At 43.0% G+C, this 22,070-nt stretch overlaps 1 protein-coding gene across 4 annotated transcripts in view; it reads left to right on the top strand.

The window, feature by feature from the left end:
* Positions 1–22,070, top strand: part of pde11a (phosphodiesterase 11a) — a 355,963-nt gene that overhangs the window by 316,654 nt on the left and 17,239 nt on the right. For all 4 annotated transcript variants that reach the window (XM_069935824.1, XM_069935820.1, XM_069935823.1 and 1 more), the window contains one exon: positions 18,872–19,071. In XM_069935824.1, coding sequence (XP_069791925.1) covers positions 18,872–19,071 — 200 coding nt within the window. The remainder of the gene's footprint in view (positions 1–18,871; positions 19,072–22,070) is intronic.

Raw genomic sequence — 22,070 nt, 5'->3', positions numbered from 1 at the left:
TTGAGAGAAGACCAACAGATGATTACTGAAATGGTACAGAAATTAGAAGAGGGTTATCTTGCATCAGACAAGGAAAGTGAATTGATTGCTAAAATCAATACCATCACTGAGTCATTTATATTGCCTGCAATGTCCATAATAACATCTAACTTCATGAACTTAAAAGTCAAAGAAACTATTCAGGAAATTCCTTTGAATAATTCCACTGTTTCTAGAAGAGTTGATGAGATGGCAAGACACATTGAAAAACAATTAGTCATTTCATTGCAATCCAAGAAATGTCTTGACAATTCGACGAATCCACTCTAGAAGAGAACAGCGCTCTTCTCATGGCTTATGCCAGATTCTGGAATGGAAATCAGCTGATGGTAGTGATGTTCTTTACCAGAAGGGTTAAAATAGATACTAAGCGACTGGCTGTTTTCAAAGAATAGCATAAACAAGAACAGTGTTACATTTCAGAACATCGTTGCCCATGCAACTGATGGTACCATTTCAATGGTTGGTCAATATAGAGGGTTCATCACACACCTGAAAAATGTTATGCCTTCAGTCTTTACTGTTCACTGCATCATTCATTGGGAGCACTTAGTGGGCTAAAAACTTAGGAGGACATTTAAATGCTTCATTTTTAATTGACGTAAAGATTGTAAACTTGAAAAAAAAAATCACCTTTTCTTCAAGATCATCTATTCCAACAGCTGTGTGAAGAAAATGATGAACATTTCCATATGCTGCTGCTATATACCGAGGCACGGTGGTGCTCCAAAGGAACTTGTCTTCATCATTTTGTTGCACACACAATTGTTTCATAACGAACATGGAGAAAAACTCATTGATGCAAAGGTGGACATATCTTATCTGGCAAATATTTTTGAGATACTCAATTTACAGGAGATTTTGAGTTTCATTGATAGTAAGTCAGCTTCTGCTTCTTTCCTTAAAAAGTGCAAAGTCAACTGGAGTAATTTCAGGCGTTGAGAATTTTTACAACAAATTAATCTGAACATGAATGCGGAGGCACTGAAGGACGAAGACACAACTGTTTATATGAAACACCTAAAGCAAATACACACAGATCTGCAGGAAATATGTCTTTGGCTTGTCTTCGCGGACGAAGATTTATGGAGGGGGTAAATGTCCCAGGCTCGTTTGTGGCTGACAAGTCCGATGCGGGACAGGCAGACACGGTTGCAGCGGTTGCAGGGGAAAATTTGTTGGTTGGATATCAGATCCATTTGAGGAACAACACAGCGATGTTGACGCAGAAAATCAAGAGAGTTTGATTGATCTTCAGTGTGTGATCGAATTGCATGCTGTAATTTCAAAAAAAGGATTTGTTAGGTGAAGAGCGATCTGCTGAATAGATTTCTAAAACTATGGGAAAAGGCAGAAATATTTTTCATTGCCTCTCCCTCAACATACTTAATTGAATGTGGATTGAGCAAGATAGTTTCCTTGACAAAATCCAGGAACAGACTTGATATCACAACAAGACTATCAGTATCCAATTTGAGCCTGACATCAAAAAATTTGCACAGGAAGATCAAGCTCAAGGATCTCACTAAAACTTTCATTTTCTGAGAATTGTGTTTCAAAGTTATTTTTTACTCAGTTTTCACATCCTCAAGTTTCTGCTTAAGGTTCTCTAACGATTTATTGTGTACAAACCATTACGCTCTAAGAATCTTTTTAAATGTTTTTGTAAAATGTATGTTCATATTTCTTCTTTCCTACAGATTCAATAAGAATAGTTTCTATTTGTCTGTTCTGGAATCACTCAGAGTAAAAGCCTTGTTTTCTTTTCACCTCATGTAACAAAAATATTTTTATGCAGTCGGTAGGAGAAAAATATAGAAGAAACCAACTAAACTTGACTGCTTCACAGAGAAGGGGGCCCTTAAGCTTTGAGCAGAGTCCAAAGGGGGCCTTAGCCAAAATAATGTTGAGAATGGCTGCTCTAAAATCTGTTCATTATCATTTGGAAAGAATGTGTATCAAATGAAATAGTCATTAACTCAATAATTTTTTTCAATATTTCATTTGTTTTAAGAAAAAAACAGTTAAATTACTTGATATTTTATGGCAATTATTTCTAATTGTATCATTTTAGGGAGGGAAAAAATAAAAGTGGGAACACTTTGCAAAAAAGAAATGTAACTGAAAACTAAAGCCCCTTTTCCATTGTCAACCTGTCCCAGGAATTATCTAGGAATTTACTGGGACAGGGTCCAGTGGAAAAGGAACATTGTCTGAATGCCGGCGTCAAATGATGTAATTTCATGCCAGGGATTAACCACCTCGACCCCTACTCGTATCCCCGGCGTTTGCTGACGCCGGCGTGCTGATAAAACGAGTGAAAAAGGGACAGCAGAAAGTCACCCGTTTCCAGTCAAAGGTAGAGCACTCCGATACCCGGAGATGAGTTGTGTTCAGTGGAAACATAGTCACCATCCCATTTCAGGGTGGCCCAGTGGAAACAACATTCATTGCACAGCCAATTAACTGGGATGTCAGTGGAAAAGGGGTTAAAGTTTGAATGAACAATCAAAAGAATCTGAAACATCACACTCTTCGGTGATACAAATAAAATATTGCCAATCGCCACACTGATTGTTATGTAATGATCTATTTTGCCACTTGATAACTTGGAAAACAATTTGCACCAAGTCTCTTGAGACGGCTAGTGTGACTACCATACAATCATTGCATAAAGGAACAAATGAGTTCACAGTAAGAAATACATTGCAAAATTGGGCTCATCATTTCAAACAGTGGTAGCAGCGAAACATGAGACTGATTATACTGTCAAATTCAAGAAACAAGTACCACAGGCAAGCATAATTATGTTACAACAAGTTCCCCATCCTCTTGATTATTGTACTCAGAAGTGAAATAATGAACAGTGATAAACTTTATAATAGATCTGGGAATAATGATATCACCATTTATGATCCGATACACTATTTGGAATGATGGGCTATAACATTTTAAGGAGGTAATGGCTGTTTGGGCAATCATTCCTCAGTTTCTAGCCAAGAAATTTGCAACCTGACTGTCCTGTTGTTCCAGCCCCCTCACGCTGCACTTTGGATGGAGTACAAGTTGCTTGTATTTGGTTGACACGCGAGTAACTCCTCCTTATTAATGCCCGATGCAACTAAACTAGTGGGGTTGCCAGGAGATTTTAGAAACTAGTGGCTGCAAAAATTCGCATAGGACAAGGGATTCAGGTTAGCCACCAGTAGCCCAAGTTAAAGTGTTTCTTAATGGACTCTTCACTGAAGGCAAGATAACTACCTGGAAGATTTGTTTAAAACTTATATTTGGGTAACAAATGTCAAGAGAAGATTGTCATTCAAGTTCTTCCAATATTACAATTTAACCTGTTAAGGGGTGGATTTCTGCACATTTGTGCATTTTTATCTTTATAAAGATGTGCCAACTAAATGTGCTGCAACCAAAGAGCAGCACGTGCAAGAAATATCACACATTTAATTATTTATCCCAATACTTAACCTGGCAGGGAAGAGACTATGATCAAAAAGAGGTGACCAACAGGATCTGGGGAAAAAGCTGCAGCATCAAAAGCAAGAGGAAAGAAGGACACCTGAAGAGATCGTCTGGTGTGAGCTGGCCTGCTGATGCAGGGGTGGGCCCATGCAGATCGGGGGGGGCGGGGGTCACCAATCATAACACCTTATCCAGCAGTAAGGCCACCTCCACCAGCTTCACGAGGATGGCTGTGACTGCAAACCCCTCTGCACCACAAAGAATCCACACTCCATTAGGATGACCGTGAAGGACCTTCACGAAGGTTCCCCATTTTCCCAGGACCTCTTCATGATGGGATGCCTTAAATCTGAGGCAAAGGGACATCTACTGTCTCCAGGACATTGCAGATAACAATCACTTCAATGTGACGGTCAACACCTGGCAGATAATGTACCACGGCTTCCTGGAGAAGGGGAGCATGGCTCCACTCTCGCTATTCACGGCGCAGCCACTTTTCACCCTTCCAGTGAAGAGTGATAACGTCACACACGTTCAACCCACAAGTGCGAGTCGTGGACCTGTTCACCTTCTTGGGGCTTTATCTTCAGGGGACAGGGAAGTGCCGATGTTGAACTCACATTTGGAATCAGGACCAGAATAGGCCAAGTGAAGGTGAAGCTGAAAGAGGACAGCAAAGGTGCCATCGTACACCTCCCCACCACACCCCCCCCCCCGACCTCAGTGTTTTCCATTCGAGGGCACCATGGGTACCTAGTCTATGCTGGACAGCCCCGGGTGTTCAGGAACTGCTACAGACCAGGATATGTGACAGCCCAATGCAGTGTAGTCATCTGTAAGAAATGCAAGCAGGAAGGCTACCAGACCAAGGACATTGGAGAGACCCAGTGCTACAACCTGTGTGAGGAAGCAGGCCACCCCTACGGAGCCTGCCCAAAATGTACAGCCACATATGCACAGGTGATGTGGGAAAATGGCCAATGCCACCACCCCCAGCGAGGCCAAAACCCCCTCAACCTCGACTGCAACAGAGACTGCGACAGAGACTGAGATCAGGGGAGAGAGGAGGTCCCAAGCATGTCCACCTCCAACCCTCAAATGCCAGTCTTAAAGGAGGAGGATCCTCCTGAGGTGGAAGAGTTGATGGAGTAGGGAGGTGCAGAGAGAAAATGGCAAACGATATGATGAAAAGAAAGTTAACCCCAAAACTCCCAAGGAAGAAACTACTGCAAGCACGGGGGAGAAAAGGGTCAAGGCTCAAACAGAAGCCAGTAACCTCTCATCATCTGAGGATGAAACCAACATGAATGCCAGATGAAGAGAGAGGAAGTGCAAAGATGGAGAAGAAAGAGAGGATGAAAATGGTGAAATGGCCTCAGCTCCAGGGAGACCGGTTGCAGGCAGAGGCCTAACCCCCCATCTCTGGGAGATGTGCAGAGATTGTCGTTCCCATCCCAACCTACCTCTGGGAGACCAGGAGCAGTGCGGAGGCTGCTGCACACCATCCCACCTCCCCCCACCCCCCCCCCACCTCCAGGAGACTGGGAGCAGTGTAGAAGCTGTCATGCTCCCCACCCCCAACCTCTGGGAGACTGGGAGCAGAGTAGAAGACTCCCCAGCTGTGGAAGAAGAATACAAGCTAGACGGAGATGGGGGAGCACAGCTGGATCTATCCCCAGTAAGACTACCAACTTTGCCCAAGGCGACCCTGTTCCTGAGTCAGAAATCAGTGCTGCCATTCCCCAAAGTGGTGGGCACAAGGGCTCAATTTGGTTGACAATGGACAGTAAGGATTGCAAACTGGAGATTCCTATGAACAGCAATAGAACCCTCAACGTACGCAGTATAAAACACTCTTTTTTTTTCTTTGGCTTGGCTTCGCGGACGAAGATTTATGGAGGGGGTAAAAAAGTCCACGTCAGCTGCAGGCTCGTTTGTGGCTGACCAGTCCGATGCGGGACAGGCAGACACGATTGCAGCGGTTGCAAGGGAAAATTGGTTGGTTGGGGTTGGGTGTTGGGTTTTTCCTCCTTTGCCTTTTGTCAGTGAGGTGGGCTCTGCGGTCTTCTTCAAAGGAGGCTGCTGCCCGCCAAACTGTGAGGCGCCAAGATGCACGGTTTGAGGCGTTATCAGCCCACTGGCGGTGGTCAATGTGGCAGGCACCAAGAGATTTCTTTAGGCAGTCCTTGTACCTTTTCTTTGGTGCACCTCTGTCACGGTGGCCAGTGGAGAGCTCGCCATATAATACGATCTTGGGAAGGCGATGGTCCTCCATTCTGGAGACGTGACCCATCCAGCGCAGCTGGATCTTCAGCAGCGTGGACTCGATGCTGTCGACCTCTGCCATCTCGAGTACCTCGACGTTAGGGGTGTGAGCGCTCCAATGGATGTTGAGGATGGAGCGGAGACAACGCTGGTGGAAGCGTTCTAGGAGCCGTAGGTGGTGCCGGTAGAGGACCCATGATTCGGAGCCGAACAGGAGTGTGGGTATGACAACGGCTCTGTATACGCTTATCTTTGTGAGGTTTTTCAGTTGGTTGTTTTTCCAGACTCTTTTGTGTAGTCTTCCAAAGGCGCTATTTGCCTTGGCGAGTCTGTTGTCTATCTCATTGTCGATCCTTGCATCTGATGAAATGGTGCAGCCGAGATAGGTAAACACTCTACACAATGTGTAAATACCTTGCAATATTTTGCCAAAGTCAAGGCAGATGTGACTTTCATAGAGGAACTATCGGAAGTGGTCATGATGGTGACTCCACGGGTTGGGAGGAAACCTTGCTGTCAGGAGGCAATTTTGTAACTACTGAAGGTAAGGAGATGGTTGGGTGATGACTCCTTGTGGTGGACCTAAAGCACTGCAACACACTGCTCCAGCTGATCAACTTGCACACCTTGCCTGTACAGAGCAAGAGGCTGGTCGTTTTCCAGCAGCTACCACCATTGCTGGTGATGTCCAGATCGGTTGTTCTGGCCAGTGACTTCAGCTGCATCATCGATGGGACTGGGCGATCTGGTGGTGCCAACAGCAGACTAGACAGCTCTGTCAGACTCCTGATAGAGCTGGTAAAGGGTGCTGTGTGATGCCTTCAGCCGCAACCCACCTGGTCGAGATCAGATACTCAACCTGGTTCTAGATGGACTTGGTCTTTCACGTCGAAGGCCATCACAGTCAGAACCACTAACATTGTGCTAGAGTTCTTCTCTGACCACTACCTCCTTCACACTTCCTGTTGCTTACAGGAGGACCAGACGATGGGCAGAGAAACGTGGAAGCTAAACGTAAAGTTGCTGAGACCAGAGAATATAAAAGAACTAAAGAAAGAGTTTGCTGGTTTGAGAACCATTAAACATTTTGACTCCCCAGTGTCCTAGTGGGAAGTAACCAAGGAGAACATTAAGAGGTCCTCAAAGGTGTTCTGAAAGCAAGATGGAGGCAGAGGGAACTGAGCCAACTCTAAACTGAGCTGCAGCAACTCCTCCTGCTGCATTCAAAAGGGTGGATGTGAGGAAAGAACTCCAAGAGGTGAAGAGCTAGCAAGCCGCAATACTCCAGATTCCACACAGTGGAGCAGGCTAAGACGTGCTCGTGATTCTTCTTCAAAGTGTTCACAGAAGGGCCTCTGTGATCCAAAGCGTCAAAGAAGAGGACAACTCAGATACATCCTCGCAGACGGGCGTACAAAGGATCTACAGATCCTTTTATGCTGAACTGTATGTCATGAGGTTACAGACAGAATGGCCTCCCAAAACTTACTGTCCTCTATCATAGAGGTCTTAGGTGACACCAAGTGGGAAAGTCTGGACCAGCCAATTCCCCTGGGAGAACTGACGGACTCCATCTGTTCCCTTGGGTTGAGTAAAACTCCAGGAAGCGATGGCTTACTGGCTGAGTTGCACACATCTCTGTTGGACTGGGTGGGCCCGGACCTGCTGGAAGAATACAACACTATGCTCCTGGCAGGTAACATTTCGGACTCCATGAGGAAGGGCATCAACCCCCTCATCTTCAAACAGAAAGGAGAGAAGGAGGATATCAGAATTGGAGATCCATATCATTGTTGACTGTGGACTACAAAATCCTATCCAAGTCCATCGCCAATCGAATCGAGTCTGCCCTGGGCCAGTTAGTCCACCCAGAACCTACCGGCACCTGATCTCTGACACTCTCTCGTTGCTCAGGGACAAAATCTCCAAATCAGCAGGTAGCATAAAATCTTTGAAATGTGTGCAGCTGAGAGCACAGTGTAGGCAGCTCAGATGGATTATTAGAAATGTAACAGATAAGCTTTCAGGAAGAAAAATGTAGGACTGCTCAGTGATGGAGGGTGGGGGGGGGGGATCATATGCCTGGAGGCAGTGAAGGTCCTACATTTTCACCAGGGAGAGAGACCCTGATGAATGTGAGGTCAGTGTAGAATAGACTGGAGCATATCAACGTTCAGAAAGAGGAAATTTTGAAGCTTCTGAAACATTTGCATAGATAAATCCCTGGGGTCGGTGTCATCCCTGGCCACAGGAATAGTACCAGAGGATTGGAGGATGGCAAATGTAGTTCCCTTATTCAAAAGAGGTACTAGCGATAATCCTGGGAATTATAATTATATTACGTCAGTGGTAGACAAGCTATTGAAAAGGATTCTTAGGGACATTTACAAGCATTTAGAGAAGCTTAGTCTTATTGAGGATAGTCATCTTGGATTTGTGAGAGGCAAATGGTTTATGTGTTTCATAAACCTAATTGAGTTTTTATCAGTGACAAAAGAACTCAATAAAAGTAGGGCTGAGTGTCCACGCTGCTGAAGATCCAGCTGCGCTGGGTGGGTCACGTCTCCAGAATGGAGTACCATCGCCTCCCCAAGATCGTGTTATATGGCGAGCTCTCCACTGGCCACCGCGACAGAGGTGCACCAAAGAAAAGGTACAAGGACTGCCTAAAGAAATCTCTTGGTGCCTGCCCCATTGACCACCGCCAGTGGGCTGATATCGCCTCAAACCGTGCATCTTGGCGCCTCACAGTTTGGCGGGCAGCAACATCCTTTTTTTTTTAATTTTTTATTTTTCACACCATAAATCACACTAGCCATGATATACACTATTTCTTTTCAACACATATACAGTGACTTTTTCTCCCCCCCCCCCCTCCCTCCTCCCAAGCCACCCCCCCCACCCCCCCCCCCTCATCCATTTTAGGTATACAATCTAGGTTGCATTAAGCCAGTCAGACAATGTTGTCATTCAACAAAAATACACCAGAAATTCTACTGAGTCCATTCTTTTCTTTCCTTCTCCTTCCATCAACTTAGGTAATGTTTGTCCCCGGTAGGTTTTCACTATTGTATTTAATGTAAGGCTCCCATACTTGTTCGAATATTTCAATATTATTTCTTAATCTATATGTTATTTTTTCTAATGGAATACATTTATTCATTTAAATTTAGTAGTTTCTTCCTTTTAATTTGGTTATGTATTCCATTAATATTTAAAGTCATATAGTTCAGCGTAGCCCTTTTATATTTTGTTTATCTTCTCTTTCCATTTTTCCATCATTACCTTTCCTCCTTTTCCATTTCTGTTTTCTTATTTTCAACTCTTTATAAGACAACATTCCTACAACATCCAACATTTTCCTTATTCTCCTATTTCTATCTTCTTTATCCCCAATCTCCCCTTCCCCTCCTGAGTTGTCCTTTATCCCTTGTCGGACAACCACATCTCCCCTCTCCATTTGGATTTGCGAATCCACTCGCAAGCGTCAACTGATTTTGCAGTGACCGCTATTTCCCCCCACCCAGCCCCCCCCAGAAAAGATTTCACTTTTCATATGTCACAAAGGTCACTCTTTTAATTCCCTCCTTATTCTCTCTATTCCATTACCTTCCCTTATTAATTCTTGTCTATACTATCTATATTTTCCTCTAAGTACAGATACATTCATGTATGCTCATTGTCTCTATTCATTCTTATACCTCTTTACCCGCATACATATCAATCGTGATCATTTTTACTCTCATTACCCGTCTTCATCCCTCAGTCTATTTTTGTCTTTACCCGCATACATATCAATCGTGATCATTTTTACTCTCATTACCCGTCTTCCTCCCTCAGTCTATTTTTGTAATTGTTCTGCAAATTTTCGTGCTTCTTCTGGATCCGAGAATAGTCTGTTTTGTTGTCCTGGAATAAATATTTTCAATACCGTTGGATGCTTTAGTATAAATTTATACCCTTTCTTCCATAAAATCGCCTTTGCTGTATTGAACTCTTTTCTCTTCTTTAGGAGTTCAAAACTTATATCTGGATAAATGAAGATTTTTTGCCCTTTATACTCCAGTGGTTTGTTGCCCTCTCTTACTTTTTCCATTGTCTTCTCCAGTACCTTTTCTCTTGTAGTATATCTTAGGAATTTTACTACAATAGATCTTGGTTTTTTTTGTGGTTGTGGTTTAGAGGCCAATACTCTATGTGCCCTTTCTATTTCCATTTCTTGCTGTAGTTCTGGACATCCTAGGGTCTTAGGGATCCACTCTTTTATAAACTCCCTCATATTCTTGCCTTCTTCATCTTCCTTAAGGCCCACTATCTTTATGTTATTTCTTCTGTTATAATTTTCCATTGTATCTATTTTTTGAGCTAGTAGTTCTTGTGTCTCTTTAGTTTTTTTATTAGATTTCTCCAATTTCTTTTTTAAGTCCTCTACCTCCATTTCTGCTGCTACTGCCCGCTCTTCCATCTTGTCCATTTTCTTTCCCATTTCTGTTAAGGTCATATCTATTTTATTCACTTTCTCTTCTGTGTTGTTTATTCTTCTTCTTAAATCATTAAATTCCTGTGTTTGCCATTCTTTAAATGACTCCATGTATCCTCTAACAAGAGAAAGTATATCCTTTATCTTGCCTTTCCCTTCTTCTATTTCACTGTACTCTTCCTCTTCTTCTTCCTCTGGGTTGGCCATCTGTTGTTTCTTTGTTGCCCTTTCCTTCTCTTCTTTCTTGTTTCTATTGTCTTCTGTGTTCTCTTCTTGCTGCAGGTGTTCTGCAGCTGTCGTTGCCGGCTGTGGAGATCGACTCCCCAGCTGGTCCCCCCTCCCGTCGGTGTGTTTTTTTTCATGCGCGGTTGCGCACTTTTACTCGGCTCTGCGAACCATTTTTGTAGTCCATTATTTACCGACCTGAGGGAGCGGGTTTCTCTCTCCGCAGCGGGCCTCTTCGGACAGGTAAGGCCTTCACCTTTTTCCTCCGTTGTCTTCTCTTCCTCTCTTCTTACCGTTGATTTTGATTTTTCTTTTTTTGTCGCCATCTTCTTTCCACCTTTATACTCACTTTTCTGTAACTTTTATTTCTGTGCCTTTGTGTTTTCCTTTGTTTTTCCCGACTTTTCTGGAGAGGGCTGGAGTTAGTTCTTTAACATTTTTAAGTGATTATTTTCCCCTCCCCCCCGCGACCAAACATCTACAAATGTTCTTATTTTAAAAGCAGGTGATGGACCTCTCCGTCCCTCAGGCAAAACCGGCAGCAACCTCCTTTGAAGAAGACCACAGAGCCCACCTCACTGACAAAAGACAAAGGAGGAAAAACCCAACACCCAACCCCAACCCACCAATTTTCCCCTGCAGCCGCTGCAACCGTGTCTGCCTGTCCCGCATCGGACTTGTCAGCCACAAACGAGCCTGCAGCTGACGTGGACTTTTACCCCCTCCATAAATCTTCGTCCGCGAAGCCAAGCCAAAGAGAAAAGAAAAAAGAAAGAAGACTTTAGTGAGGAATGTCACAAAGGATCCATGGAAATGGATTTAGAATTGGCTTGTCCATAGAAGGCAGAGGATGGTAGATGGACTATATATACTGCCTAGAGGCTGCCGACTAGAGGAGTTCCCCAGGGATCTGTTCTGAGATTTCTGTTCTGCAATGTTTTTTTAATGACTTGGACAAAGATGTAGAGGGGTGGGTCATGTGTTTGCAGATGACAAGAAGTAGGTGTATGGATGGTTGTAGGTTACAGTGGGTAAGAGGATGCAGAATTAAGCAAAGTATGGAGGAGCAGAGGGATCTTGGAGTCCAGGTTTTTAGAACCCTCAAGGTTGTCGCACAAGTTGATATTCTGGTTAAGAAGGTGTATGGGGTCCTGATCTTCATTAGTCGAGCCGTGAGGTAATGTTGCAGCTCTGTAAAACTCTAGTTAGACTATATCTGGAGTATTGCGTTCAGTTCTGGTCACCTCCTTAGAGGAAGAATATGGAAGCTTTAGGGAGGGTGCAGAGGAGATTTACCAGGATGGTGACTGGATTGGAGAACGTCTCTTATGAAGAAAGAGCTTTTCTGTTTGGAGTAACGGAGAATGAGAGGTGATTTAATAGAGGCATGTAAGATTACTTGAGGCATAGATAGGGTGGACAACCAGCAACATTTTCCCAGGGTAGCCAAGGCCAATACCAGAGATTATCTGTTTAAGGTGAATGGAGGAAAGTTTATGGGTGACGTCAGCGGTGTTTTTTTCTAAACAGATAGAGCGGTGGGTGTCTGGAATTCATTGTGAGGATCGGTGGTGGAGGCTGGTACAATAGGCACATTTAAGAGACTCTTACACAGGCACATGGATGTCAGAAAAATGGAGAGTTCTGAACAGTGAGGGAAGGAAGGGTTCAATAAATGTGGCACAACATTGTTGGTCAAAGGACAGGTTTTGTGCTTTATTCTATGTTCGCTGACACAAGGGGAAATCTTTTTTATGCAGCAAATGATGAGAAGGTCCAAGTCACAAGGGGGAGCAGTGGTAGTGGGTTTGATTGTAACATTCAAGAGGAACTACATAAGTACCGGAAAGGAAAATATTTTGAAGTACATGGGGGAAAGAGTGGAGAGTGGAGCTTGGTGAATTATTCTTCTATAGAGCTGGCAATCCTAGTCAAAGAGTAGCTCAATTTATTCTCTTTATTTCTCCCATTTGGACAGCTCTCATAACTAAAAATCAACCTAAGGAATTTTGCAATTTTTCCTAATCAAGCGTAGGAGGAAACCGACTCATCTAAGGCCACACTGTTGCTTTTATGTGGAGCCTCATTAGTGCCCTAACTTTACATGTTACATTTTAAACGTGCTGAAAACAGCAGCGTATAATTGATTCAGTCCTGTGTTTGTATTAAGGTTTTTGAGTGGGGGAAAGCCAGATTTGAAGGAACGAGAGGGGATTTGCAAGGAGTGGTTTGGGTTGATTTGCTTTATGGGAAGGAGAATTGGAGGTCTTTTAAATGTGAGATTTTGAGGGTGCAGAATCTTCATGTTCCTGTTAAGGATAAAAGGCAGGGCCAAAAGTTCGAGAGAGCTGTGGTTTTCAAGGGAGATTAGAAAGTTGGTTTGAGATAAAAGGGAGGCCTACATTAAATACAAGAAACAGGGTATAGACGAGATGCCTGGAAAATACATGGATTGTAAAAAAGAAGCTTAAGAAAAAAATTAGGATAGTGAAAAGAAGGTATGAGGTTGCTATAGCGGACAGGGTGAAAGTAAATCTGAAAGGTTTTTACAAATATGTAAATAGCAAAAGGAGGGTGAAGGATAAAATTGGTCCCTTAGAGAATCAGAGTGGACAAATGTGTGCGGAGCCGAATGAGATGGGGGAGATATTGAATGAGTTCTTCTCTTCAGTATTCACTAGGGAAAAGGATATAGAATCATGTAGGATAAGAGAAGGAAAATGGGTGATTATGGAAAATGTAGGGATTAGGAAAGAAGGGGCGTTGGAACTTTCGAGACATAAAGGTGGAAAAGTCTCCAGGTCCCAACAGGATTTTCTCCAGGACTTTGAGGGGAGTCAGGGAGGAAATAGCGGAGGCTCTGACAGTGATTTTTCAACAGTCACTAAAGTGGGGCATGGTGCCACAGGATTGGCATATCGCAAATGTGGTTCCTCTGTTTATAAAGGGCTCCAGGTGTAGGCCCTGCAATTATAGGCCAGTAAGTTTGACGTCAGTGGCTGGTAAACTAATGGAAAGTATTCTTAGAGATAATATGTATAAGTATCTAGAGAGGCAGGGACTGATCAGGGACACCCAACATGGGTTTGTGCAGGGAAGATCATGTTTGACAAATCTTGTTGAATTTTTTGAGGAGGTGACTAGGAAGGTTGATGAGGGTAAAGGAGTAGATGTAGTCTATATGGATTTCAGTAATGCCTTCGATAAGGTTCCACATGGAAGGTTGGTAAGGAAGGTTCAGGCACTAGGTATTAACGTTGAGATAGTCAGGTGGATTCAACAGTGGTTAGAACATAGATGCCAGAGAGTCATGGTGGATAACTGTCTGTCAGGATGGAGGCTGGTGTGCCTCAGGGATCACTGTTGGGTCCCTTGTTGTTTGTCATTTACATGAATGATTTGGATGATGGAGTGGTAAATTGGGTTAGTAAATATGCAGACGATATAAAAATAGGGGGAGTTTTGGATAGTGAAGATGGTTTTCAGAGACTGCAGAGGGATTTGGACGGCTTAGAAGAGTGGGCTGAAAGGTGGCAGATGGAGTTTAATGTAGATATGTGTGAAGTACTTCATTTTGGAAAGAATAATCAAAACAGGACACATGCAGAGAAGGGGAGGGCATTGAGGAATGCAGAGGAACAGAGAGATCTTGGAATAATGGTTCATCGTTCTTTGAAAGTGGATTCTCATGTGGATAGAGTGGTAAAGAAGGCTTTTGGTATGCTGGCCTTTATAAATCATAGCATAGCATATAGGAGCTGGGAGGTGATGTTGAGTGTTCAAGGCATTGGTGAGGCCAAATTTGGAATATTGTGTGCAGTTCTGGTCCCCAAATTATAGGAAGGATATCAATAAGGTAGAGAGGGTGCAGAGAAGATTTAATAAAATGTTGCCTGTATTGCAGTATCTAGAATACAAAGAAAGATTGAATAGACTGGGTCTTTATTTATTGGAGTGTAGAAGGTTGAGGGGGGATTTGATAGAGGTATTTAAAATTATGAGGGGGATAGATAGAGTATATGTGAATAGGCTCTTCCCCTTGAGGGTAGGTGAGATTGGAACAAGGGGTCATGAGTTAAAGGTTAGGGGGCAAAAATTTAGAAGTAACACGAGAGGGGTTTTCTTCTCTCAGAGAGTGGTGGCTGAATGGAATGACCTTCCGGAAGAGGTGCTTGCAGCAGGGTCAATTTTGTCATTTAAGAAAAGGTTGGATAAGTGCATGGATGTGAGGGGATTGGAGGGTTATTGATAGGGAGCAGGTAGATGGGACTAGAGGAGATCACTTAAATCGGTACGGACTACCAAGATGGCCTGTTTCCGTACTGTAATTGTTATATGGTTAAAACAGAAAATATAACATTGAAAACTGAGTTGCTGGGTAATTCTGGCTCAAGCAAGTAGCAAACTGTGAACCCACATCAAATGTAAAATTCACTGAATCTCCAAATAAAATGTAGCTATGGTCATCGAAAGGAGGAAAGGAGGAACAAAGACTGGGCTGGCAGGTCATTGCTTGAGACTCTTTGGCTGCAATTGTTTGTTAAAATAGGTTATCAGTGAAATGTTCCCTTTTGTAACATCAGTAAAATAAATGAAAAATTCCAGCCATCAAGTCGAACTACAGCAATATCTGAAGGTCAGGCTGCAGCTCACAGCTGGGAAGCATTTGCCCATTGAACACTATTTCAGTACATGGCGAGGAATTTATGTGCTGGATGTTTATAAGATCAAACTCAATGATCAGTTCCTAAGGGGAACGGGGGCCCTACAGACTCAAGCTTCAGGATTTTTTTTAAAGATTGTGTGAGGAGCTGGTACATTTAAGCGCAAACATAAAATGATAGTGGATCTTCAAGTTCTTTGAAGGGTGCTCTACAGCTGCTTCCAAATCCACAATGCAATTGTGCAGTCACCACAGCAACCTCATCCCAGTAATCTAAGCTGACTGGTGCAAGAAGTTCTGGTGAGTGTTGAAGACAACCTCCCTCATGTGAGGCACTTCCTGTAGAAAGTGACCAGCATTTCTGAGAACAATATAGGCATGATTAGCGTAGCAATTGGCGTAATGCTGTTGTAGCGCCAGCGATTGGGACTGGAGTTCGAATCCTGCGCCATCTGTAAGGAGCTTGTACGTTCCCTGCATGGGTTTTCCCCGGGTCTCTGCCCTTCAAAACGTACCGGGGGTGTATGATGATTGGGTGTAATTGGGCGATATGAGCTCCTGAGTTAAAATGTGCTGTAGGTCTAAATTTTATTATTTTAAGCAAAATAAGAAAATATGTCAAAGCTGGGAAAATTTAGATGAATGAACATGTACTGTATAATCTGTTGAAGGGGTCACCTGTAGACAGTCCCAAGTGTGGAGCCTATTCAATAACTTGTTGTTTCAATTGCTGAGTACTTGCTATATTTTAAAGAAAACAAAATCTTAAATGTAAAGTGGTCAACGATTTCAATCCTGTACCCCACTCCCATGCCGACATGTCTGTCCGTGACCACCCGCAAATTGGAGGAACATTGCAATATTCAGTCAGGGCACTCTCCAACACGACGCCATGAACAATGACTTCTCTGGTTTCCACTGGGCCCCTCCCCTGTCTCTCTCTCTCTCCCCCTATCTCACTGTCTCCTTTCCCTCCATTCAAAGAGTTATTCCCCTCCCCCTAACACTTCCCAGCTTTTTTCTCATCCACCGATATCCACCTCTTGCCCTTGGGCCTTTGCTCCCCCACCCCCCCACCCTATGACCCTATTTTATTCCAAGACCTGCCTGCTTTTTGTCCATACCTTGATGAAGGGCACAGGCTGGAAACATTGGTTATGTATCTTTGATGCATAAAGAATGCTGCATGACCTGCTGAGTTTCTCCAGCACTTTTGTGTATTAAAATCTTAAATAATATGAATTATGTCAAGGAATCAAGTATCAGCATTGCGCTGATGTCAGAACGATATTAAAAAAGGTGCGAGTGATTTGGAAAGATTTGCATTGTTAACGAATAATATAGTGGTCACTCAAACTGACGGACACTTACAAATGTAGTGTGGTTTATTTTATTTAATAAATTTCTTCCAATCCACATTTCACTGATGACTGACTATTATAAAAGATTTTCAAGATCCAAGATTCCTTTATTGTCATTTAATAGGACAGAACATGTAATATTACACAACGTTGATTTCTGCCCTCCACAACCTGTTCAATCCGTCGGCAACCCGAGATCCAGATCAAAACCTCCAAAGCGATCAGGACTTTGCGAGCACTTCTTGACCTCGGCACCCTCTCAAATCCTGGTTCCAATGAGCCAGTGTGCAGCAACCCATGCCCCGTGCAGGCCCCCAATGGCAAGTTGCCCGCAGCCTGCATGGGTCCCTTGGCCACCGAGTCCCTCGCCAGCCCACCTCCACGGTAGCCATCCTTTAGGGTTGTCTCCTCCACTTCTCCTTCTCTATGGAGGGTGTTCTCCCCGTCTCTCGTGCTCTGCGCCAACCCACTGCTCCCCAGATTCTCCTCCATGCCTGCTGCTGACCACAAGTGCCGCCATCTTGGACCAGACCTGTGGTGGCAGAGTCTTCCTTTTATGAGTAGTGGATGTGTTGGGTGCTATCAGTGGCCCAATAATGATCCAGACAAAGACTGAGGGGAACAATAGGCTTTATTGAGCAAGAGACTGCTGGCCCAGGTCTAGGCTAGGAAAATGAGCGGGAAGCAGAGGGGACTCGACCTTTATGGCCCAGGATCACATGGGAAGGATCAAGGGAGGAGCTAAGGCAGGGAGACCCTGGAGGGCGGGCCAGCCAGTATATACAGCCACATCACCACAGGATGTTTCCTGCTTGCATTTAAACCCGTGAGAGGATTTTGGGTGATTAGGCATCAAATCGTAAAATTGGAGCTCCAGAAGCCCATTCAGCCAAGCCTGGTCTGCCTTCAGTAGTAGCCAATCACCCATCTCCACATTGTACCCACATCTCTCCCCTTAGCTTTGATGTCCTTCAATTCAGCAGGAAAATGCACTTCTGGGCTGCATTCCATCAGGTGGAATTTTTCTTGCATCCAAAATGATTGTCACGTGGCCTAATAAATACCAGAATCATTGACGTGAACAAGTCATGAAATTCGATGTTTTGCGGCAACATCATTTTGCAAACGTTCATATTGTAACCATCTTACATCTTTGCTAAAAATTTTAAAAAGTAGAAAAAGAATCAGTGTCTTTGATTTATTGATTATTCATGAATCTGATGGCAGCAGGAAAGAAGCTGTTCTTGTGCCGTTGAGTGCTCGACTTTAGGCTCCTGGACCTTTTTCACAATGGTAGCAGAGTGAAGAGGGCATGGCCTGGGTGGTGGGGGTCTTTGAGGATTGAGACTGCATTTTTAAAACCCCACCTCATGTAAATGTCCTCGATGGGGTGAAGTCTGGTGCCCGTGATGTTGCTGGGCAAGTTAACAATCCTATGGAGTTTATTCTTGTCCTGAGAGTTGGTGCCTCCATACCAGGTAGTGATGCAACCAGGCAGAATGCTCTCCACGGTACAGCTGTTGAAGTTCTTCGAGAGTCTTCGCTGACATACCGAATCTCCTCAGACACCTCACAAAGTATAGCCGCTGGCGAGCCTTCTTTGTGATCGCATCAACACAGAACTCAGATCCTCATAATGTTGACACCCAGGTATTAAAAGTTATTGACTCTCTCCACTAATGAGCCTTCGATGAGGACTGGGTCATGTTCCCCTAATCTTTTTTTGGTCCACAATCATCTCCTTGGTTTTGAGGGGGAAGGGGGGGGGGGAATAATTTTTTTAAAAATAAATAAATAAATAAATAGATCATCTCCTTGGTTTTGCTAACGTTGAGCGCAAGGTTATTAATGTGAAACCACTCATTGAGCTGATCGATCTCCCTCGTGTACACTTCCTCAGTGCCATTTGTGATTCTGTGAATGACTTCGATGTCATCAGCCAACTTGTAGATGGCATTGTAATTGTGCCTGGCCACACAGTCATGGGTGTATAATGAGTAGAGCAGTGGGCTAAGCACGCATCCTTGGGGTGCGCCTGTGTTGATGATCAGTGAGGAGGAAACCAGTCATAAATAGTGGATCAAATTGTTTAAAATTTGCTGATTGATTTACTGATGATGTGATAATGACATTTTACTAGGCCTGCCAATCAAATCAACCTTAAACGTAGGATAAATTATTGATGTTATTTTTCCTTCAATCTTTATAAATATTCTACTCACTTGTCCTGGAAATTCAACAGCAAGGAACCAACAAAACTGAGGAGAGGCATTTTGTTATCCATTACAATGAGTGATTCTGATTGCAACTATGGTAGAATTCTTAACAAGAAGTGTTTACATAATTTTCTCCATTAATTCCCAGGCTCTGGTAAAAGTCAATGCAAGACTGAAGCCCATGCTAAATGGGATTATCAGGAATAGATGTAAGTGGGAGGAGATGCACCAAAAAAGTCAAGGGAGCAGAGATGACCCCAGCTGCCGAGATGACCCCAGCTGCCGAGATGACCCCAACTGTAGAGATGACCCCAGCTGCCGAGATGACCCCAGCTGCAGCACAACCAAGTGAGACATCAGTTAATGTCGCAAGAATGGAGGATGAATTTTACAAGGAATGAGATTTGTTTTGAAAGTCCACTATAATCAGCCAATGGAATCAAGTTATGAATTGCCGTATCAAATGTGACTCATATTCATCTGAATTAGGAAATCCTTCAGGTGGGCTTTGCAAAGATATTTGGCCATGCTGAAGTCCCCAGTGAGTTTTGGTATGGAGCAGAATCTCTCAACACAAATCCGAGCGTGAAAACAACAAAGCAATGAGTGCACTGCAACTGTTCTGTGGCAGGCTTGCGTTGGAAAAGCTGCTAAGAAACTCATTGTCTCTTTAAACTGAGTGTAGCCAGCGCTACCAATTGCTGAGGGCTTGCTGTCTTCTGCAGAAAATAAAGACACTAAGCAGGTTTAAGGGACATGAATTATTTAAACATCAGGAGAGATGTGTATCCTTTGTCTGCCAGATTCATGCATTCAACCAATTATTGTGTGCTTTCATTCTCTTTCTGGAACATACAGTTTATTTTCTATTTTTCTTTGTTTCTACTTCACTCATGTGTGAGCGGATGCTTGGAAATCAGTTCTCTGTATTGAAATTGTGATTAACAAATACATCGTGATAAAGCCTTTTATGCAGTAAACCAACCACAGATGGTGCTGAAGTGGTTAAGACTGAAGCACATTGTATATAAAGGCTATAACTAGGCATTTTGCTGTAAGCAAGACCAATTTTAAACCATAGGGTGATTTTGGATGTAAAACAGATTGCACGTTAAAGCAAAATGCAAATCTCATTTGTACACACAAGGCAAAAATTGGCATGGGATTTTGTCAGCATGATAAATTGAAGCGTAGAAGAAAATAATATTCAACGCTGTCAGATGAGCCTCAACTTTTGATAGGTCAGTCGTGCACCATGAGGGTGGTCAAGGTTATTGTGCCTGATTTTAAGATCGTTGCAAGCATTTCACTGCTATTCCTGTAAGATATGGCAAAACATCCAAAGATTGCAGGAGTCTAGTTTCTTTTTGTGCAGTGATCATCAATGGTAATTGAATATGCCAAGAGAGCTCAGTGCTTCCCTTCTGCCAGTGAACTATCTTACATTTCATTAAAACGTATTTTTGAAGATGCTGTTCACTCTTCCCATCATCACGTCATTAATTCCAACTACGATGATCTGAATTGTTTAACATGCTCATTTATCTTGAACCACTCAGCAGGGATGACCAAGAGTCACATTTGATACGGCAATTCATAACTTGATTCCATTGGCTGATTATAGTGGACTTTCAAAACAAACCTCATTCCTTGTAAAATTCATGCCCAACTAGATGCTGGACCACCAAATCTGTATTCAATATCCAAGTACATAGTCAACCCTCTTCCCACATGTCCACTTTTCCAGATTTGTCTTTAAACTGTTCGACCTTTCTGAGGTTTCGTTTTAACTTCATCTGCTTTAATTTAACATTTGTTTCTAATTTGTCATTTTTTTGATTAATTTCAACTTGAGAAGGAACATCTCCATGTTTTTAGAATTCGCCAGAATGACCAAACTTCTGCTATCATGTGCATGCATATTTGCATGGATCTGTATATATAATCTGCAATCAAATGATTAATGTTGCAGTCCGACTGTAGTCTTTTGTAAACAAAAAAGTTATTGATATGTAATCCAAAAGAATTCTGCTGCTACTATTTTATCCCAGCCTCATTTATTTCTAAATGAATTCCTATTTGATTGAATCTTCCACCTTCAGAAAGCGAGTCTCTATGAAAAAAGGTCTGTGGTTGGCAGGTTTTGAAACACGTTTTCTTACGCAGTGTTAGCCCAACATCACAGTCATCAGAAAATAACATTGAGCAAAGGGATCTGGTTAGCCAGTCAAAATTCTTCACTGCTTTAATGCAGCAATTGTGACGTTACATTTTTGGAATTCTGCTCTGCATAATTGAACCATGTTCTTTTGAGCAAGGAAACTATTCAAATTTGATCGATCTGTTATAATACTGGCACCTGCTGGAGAGAAGAAGAAGTACAAAGAATAATATTAACAGTGTATTTGTTAAAACACAAAAATTGCTGGAGGAACTCAGTAGGTCTTGTAGAGTCCATTGGAAGTTTTTCGTATTTTTTACACCCTCTGAGACTTTTATGTTTCATTCCGTTTAGATTTGTTGGATGAAAGATTTTCATCTTTTGGCCTTGTCTCTAATATAAATCCCCCCCGGATGAAAGGGCATTTGAATTATTGAAACATGGCCAACTTGGTCTTGAAAAAGCTGCATGAAGGGATTGAGAGACAGTTTCAAAAATTTATTAAGCTAAGCTTGTCATGAATTTTACTTGCATTCTTTGTGTTTTAATAATCTAAATAACAATAGGGTTTTCAGGAATTTCTGCCATCCACAATGTGATCCTACCACCAGACACATCTTCTCTCCTCTGCCTTCTGCAGGGATGGCTCTCTCCAGAATTTCCTTGTCCACCCCTCCTTTCCCACCAATCACCCCCCTGGCACCGTGACCGCAGGAAATGCTACACTTGCACCCACACCTCCTCCCTCACCACCATTCAGAACCCCCACCCCCACCCCCGAGCAATCCTTCCAAGTGAAGCCACACTTCATTTGTGAATCTGTAGGGATCATTTTCCCTGATGATCATATTGCCCTTTAGTTTCAAATTAATTATGGAGAAGGATAGGTCTGATCCTTGAGTTGAGATTCTAAACTGGAGAAAGGATCCAGTAGACGTGGATTGAGACTAGTTTTTATTTGGCAAGGATGTGCTCGGTAAGTGGAAGGCCTTCATTGGTGAAATTTTGAGAGTACAGAGTTTGTATGTTCCTGACAGGATTAATGGCAAAGTTAACAGGCATAGGGAACCTTGGTTTTTGAGGGATATTGGGGAGGTGTATCGCAGGTATAGGCAACAAGGAGCAAAGGAGGTACTTGAGTGGAATTTTAAAAAATGCAATAAAAACTTAAAGAGGAAATCAGGAA

This window comes from Narcine bancroftii, chromosome 4, assembly GCF_036971445.1.
Source record: "Narcine bancroftii isolate sNarBan1 chromosome 4, sNarBan1.hap1, whole genome shotgun sequence".
NCBI classification, from domain to species: domain Eukaryota; kingdom Metazoa; phylum Chordata; class Chondrichthyes; order Torpediniformes; family Narcinidae; genus Narcine; species Narcine bancroftii.
This window is presented reverse-complemented; position numbering and strand designations above follow the sequence as displayed.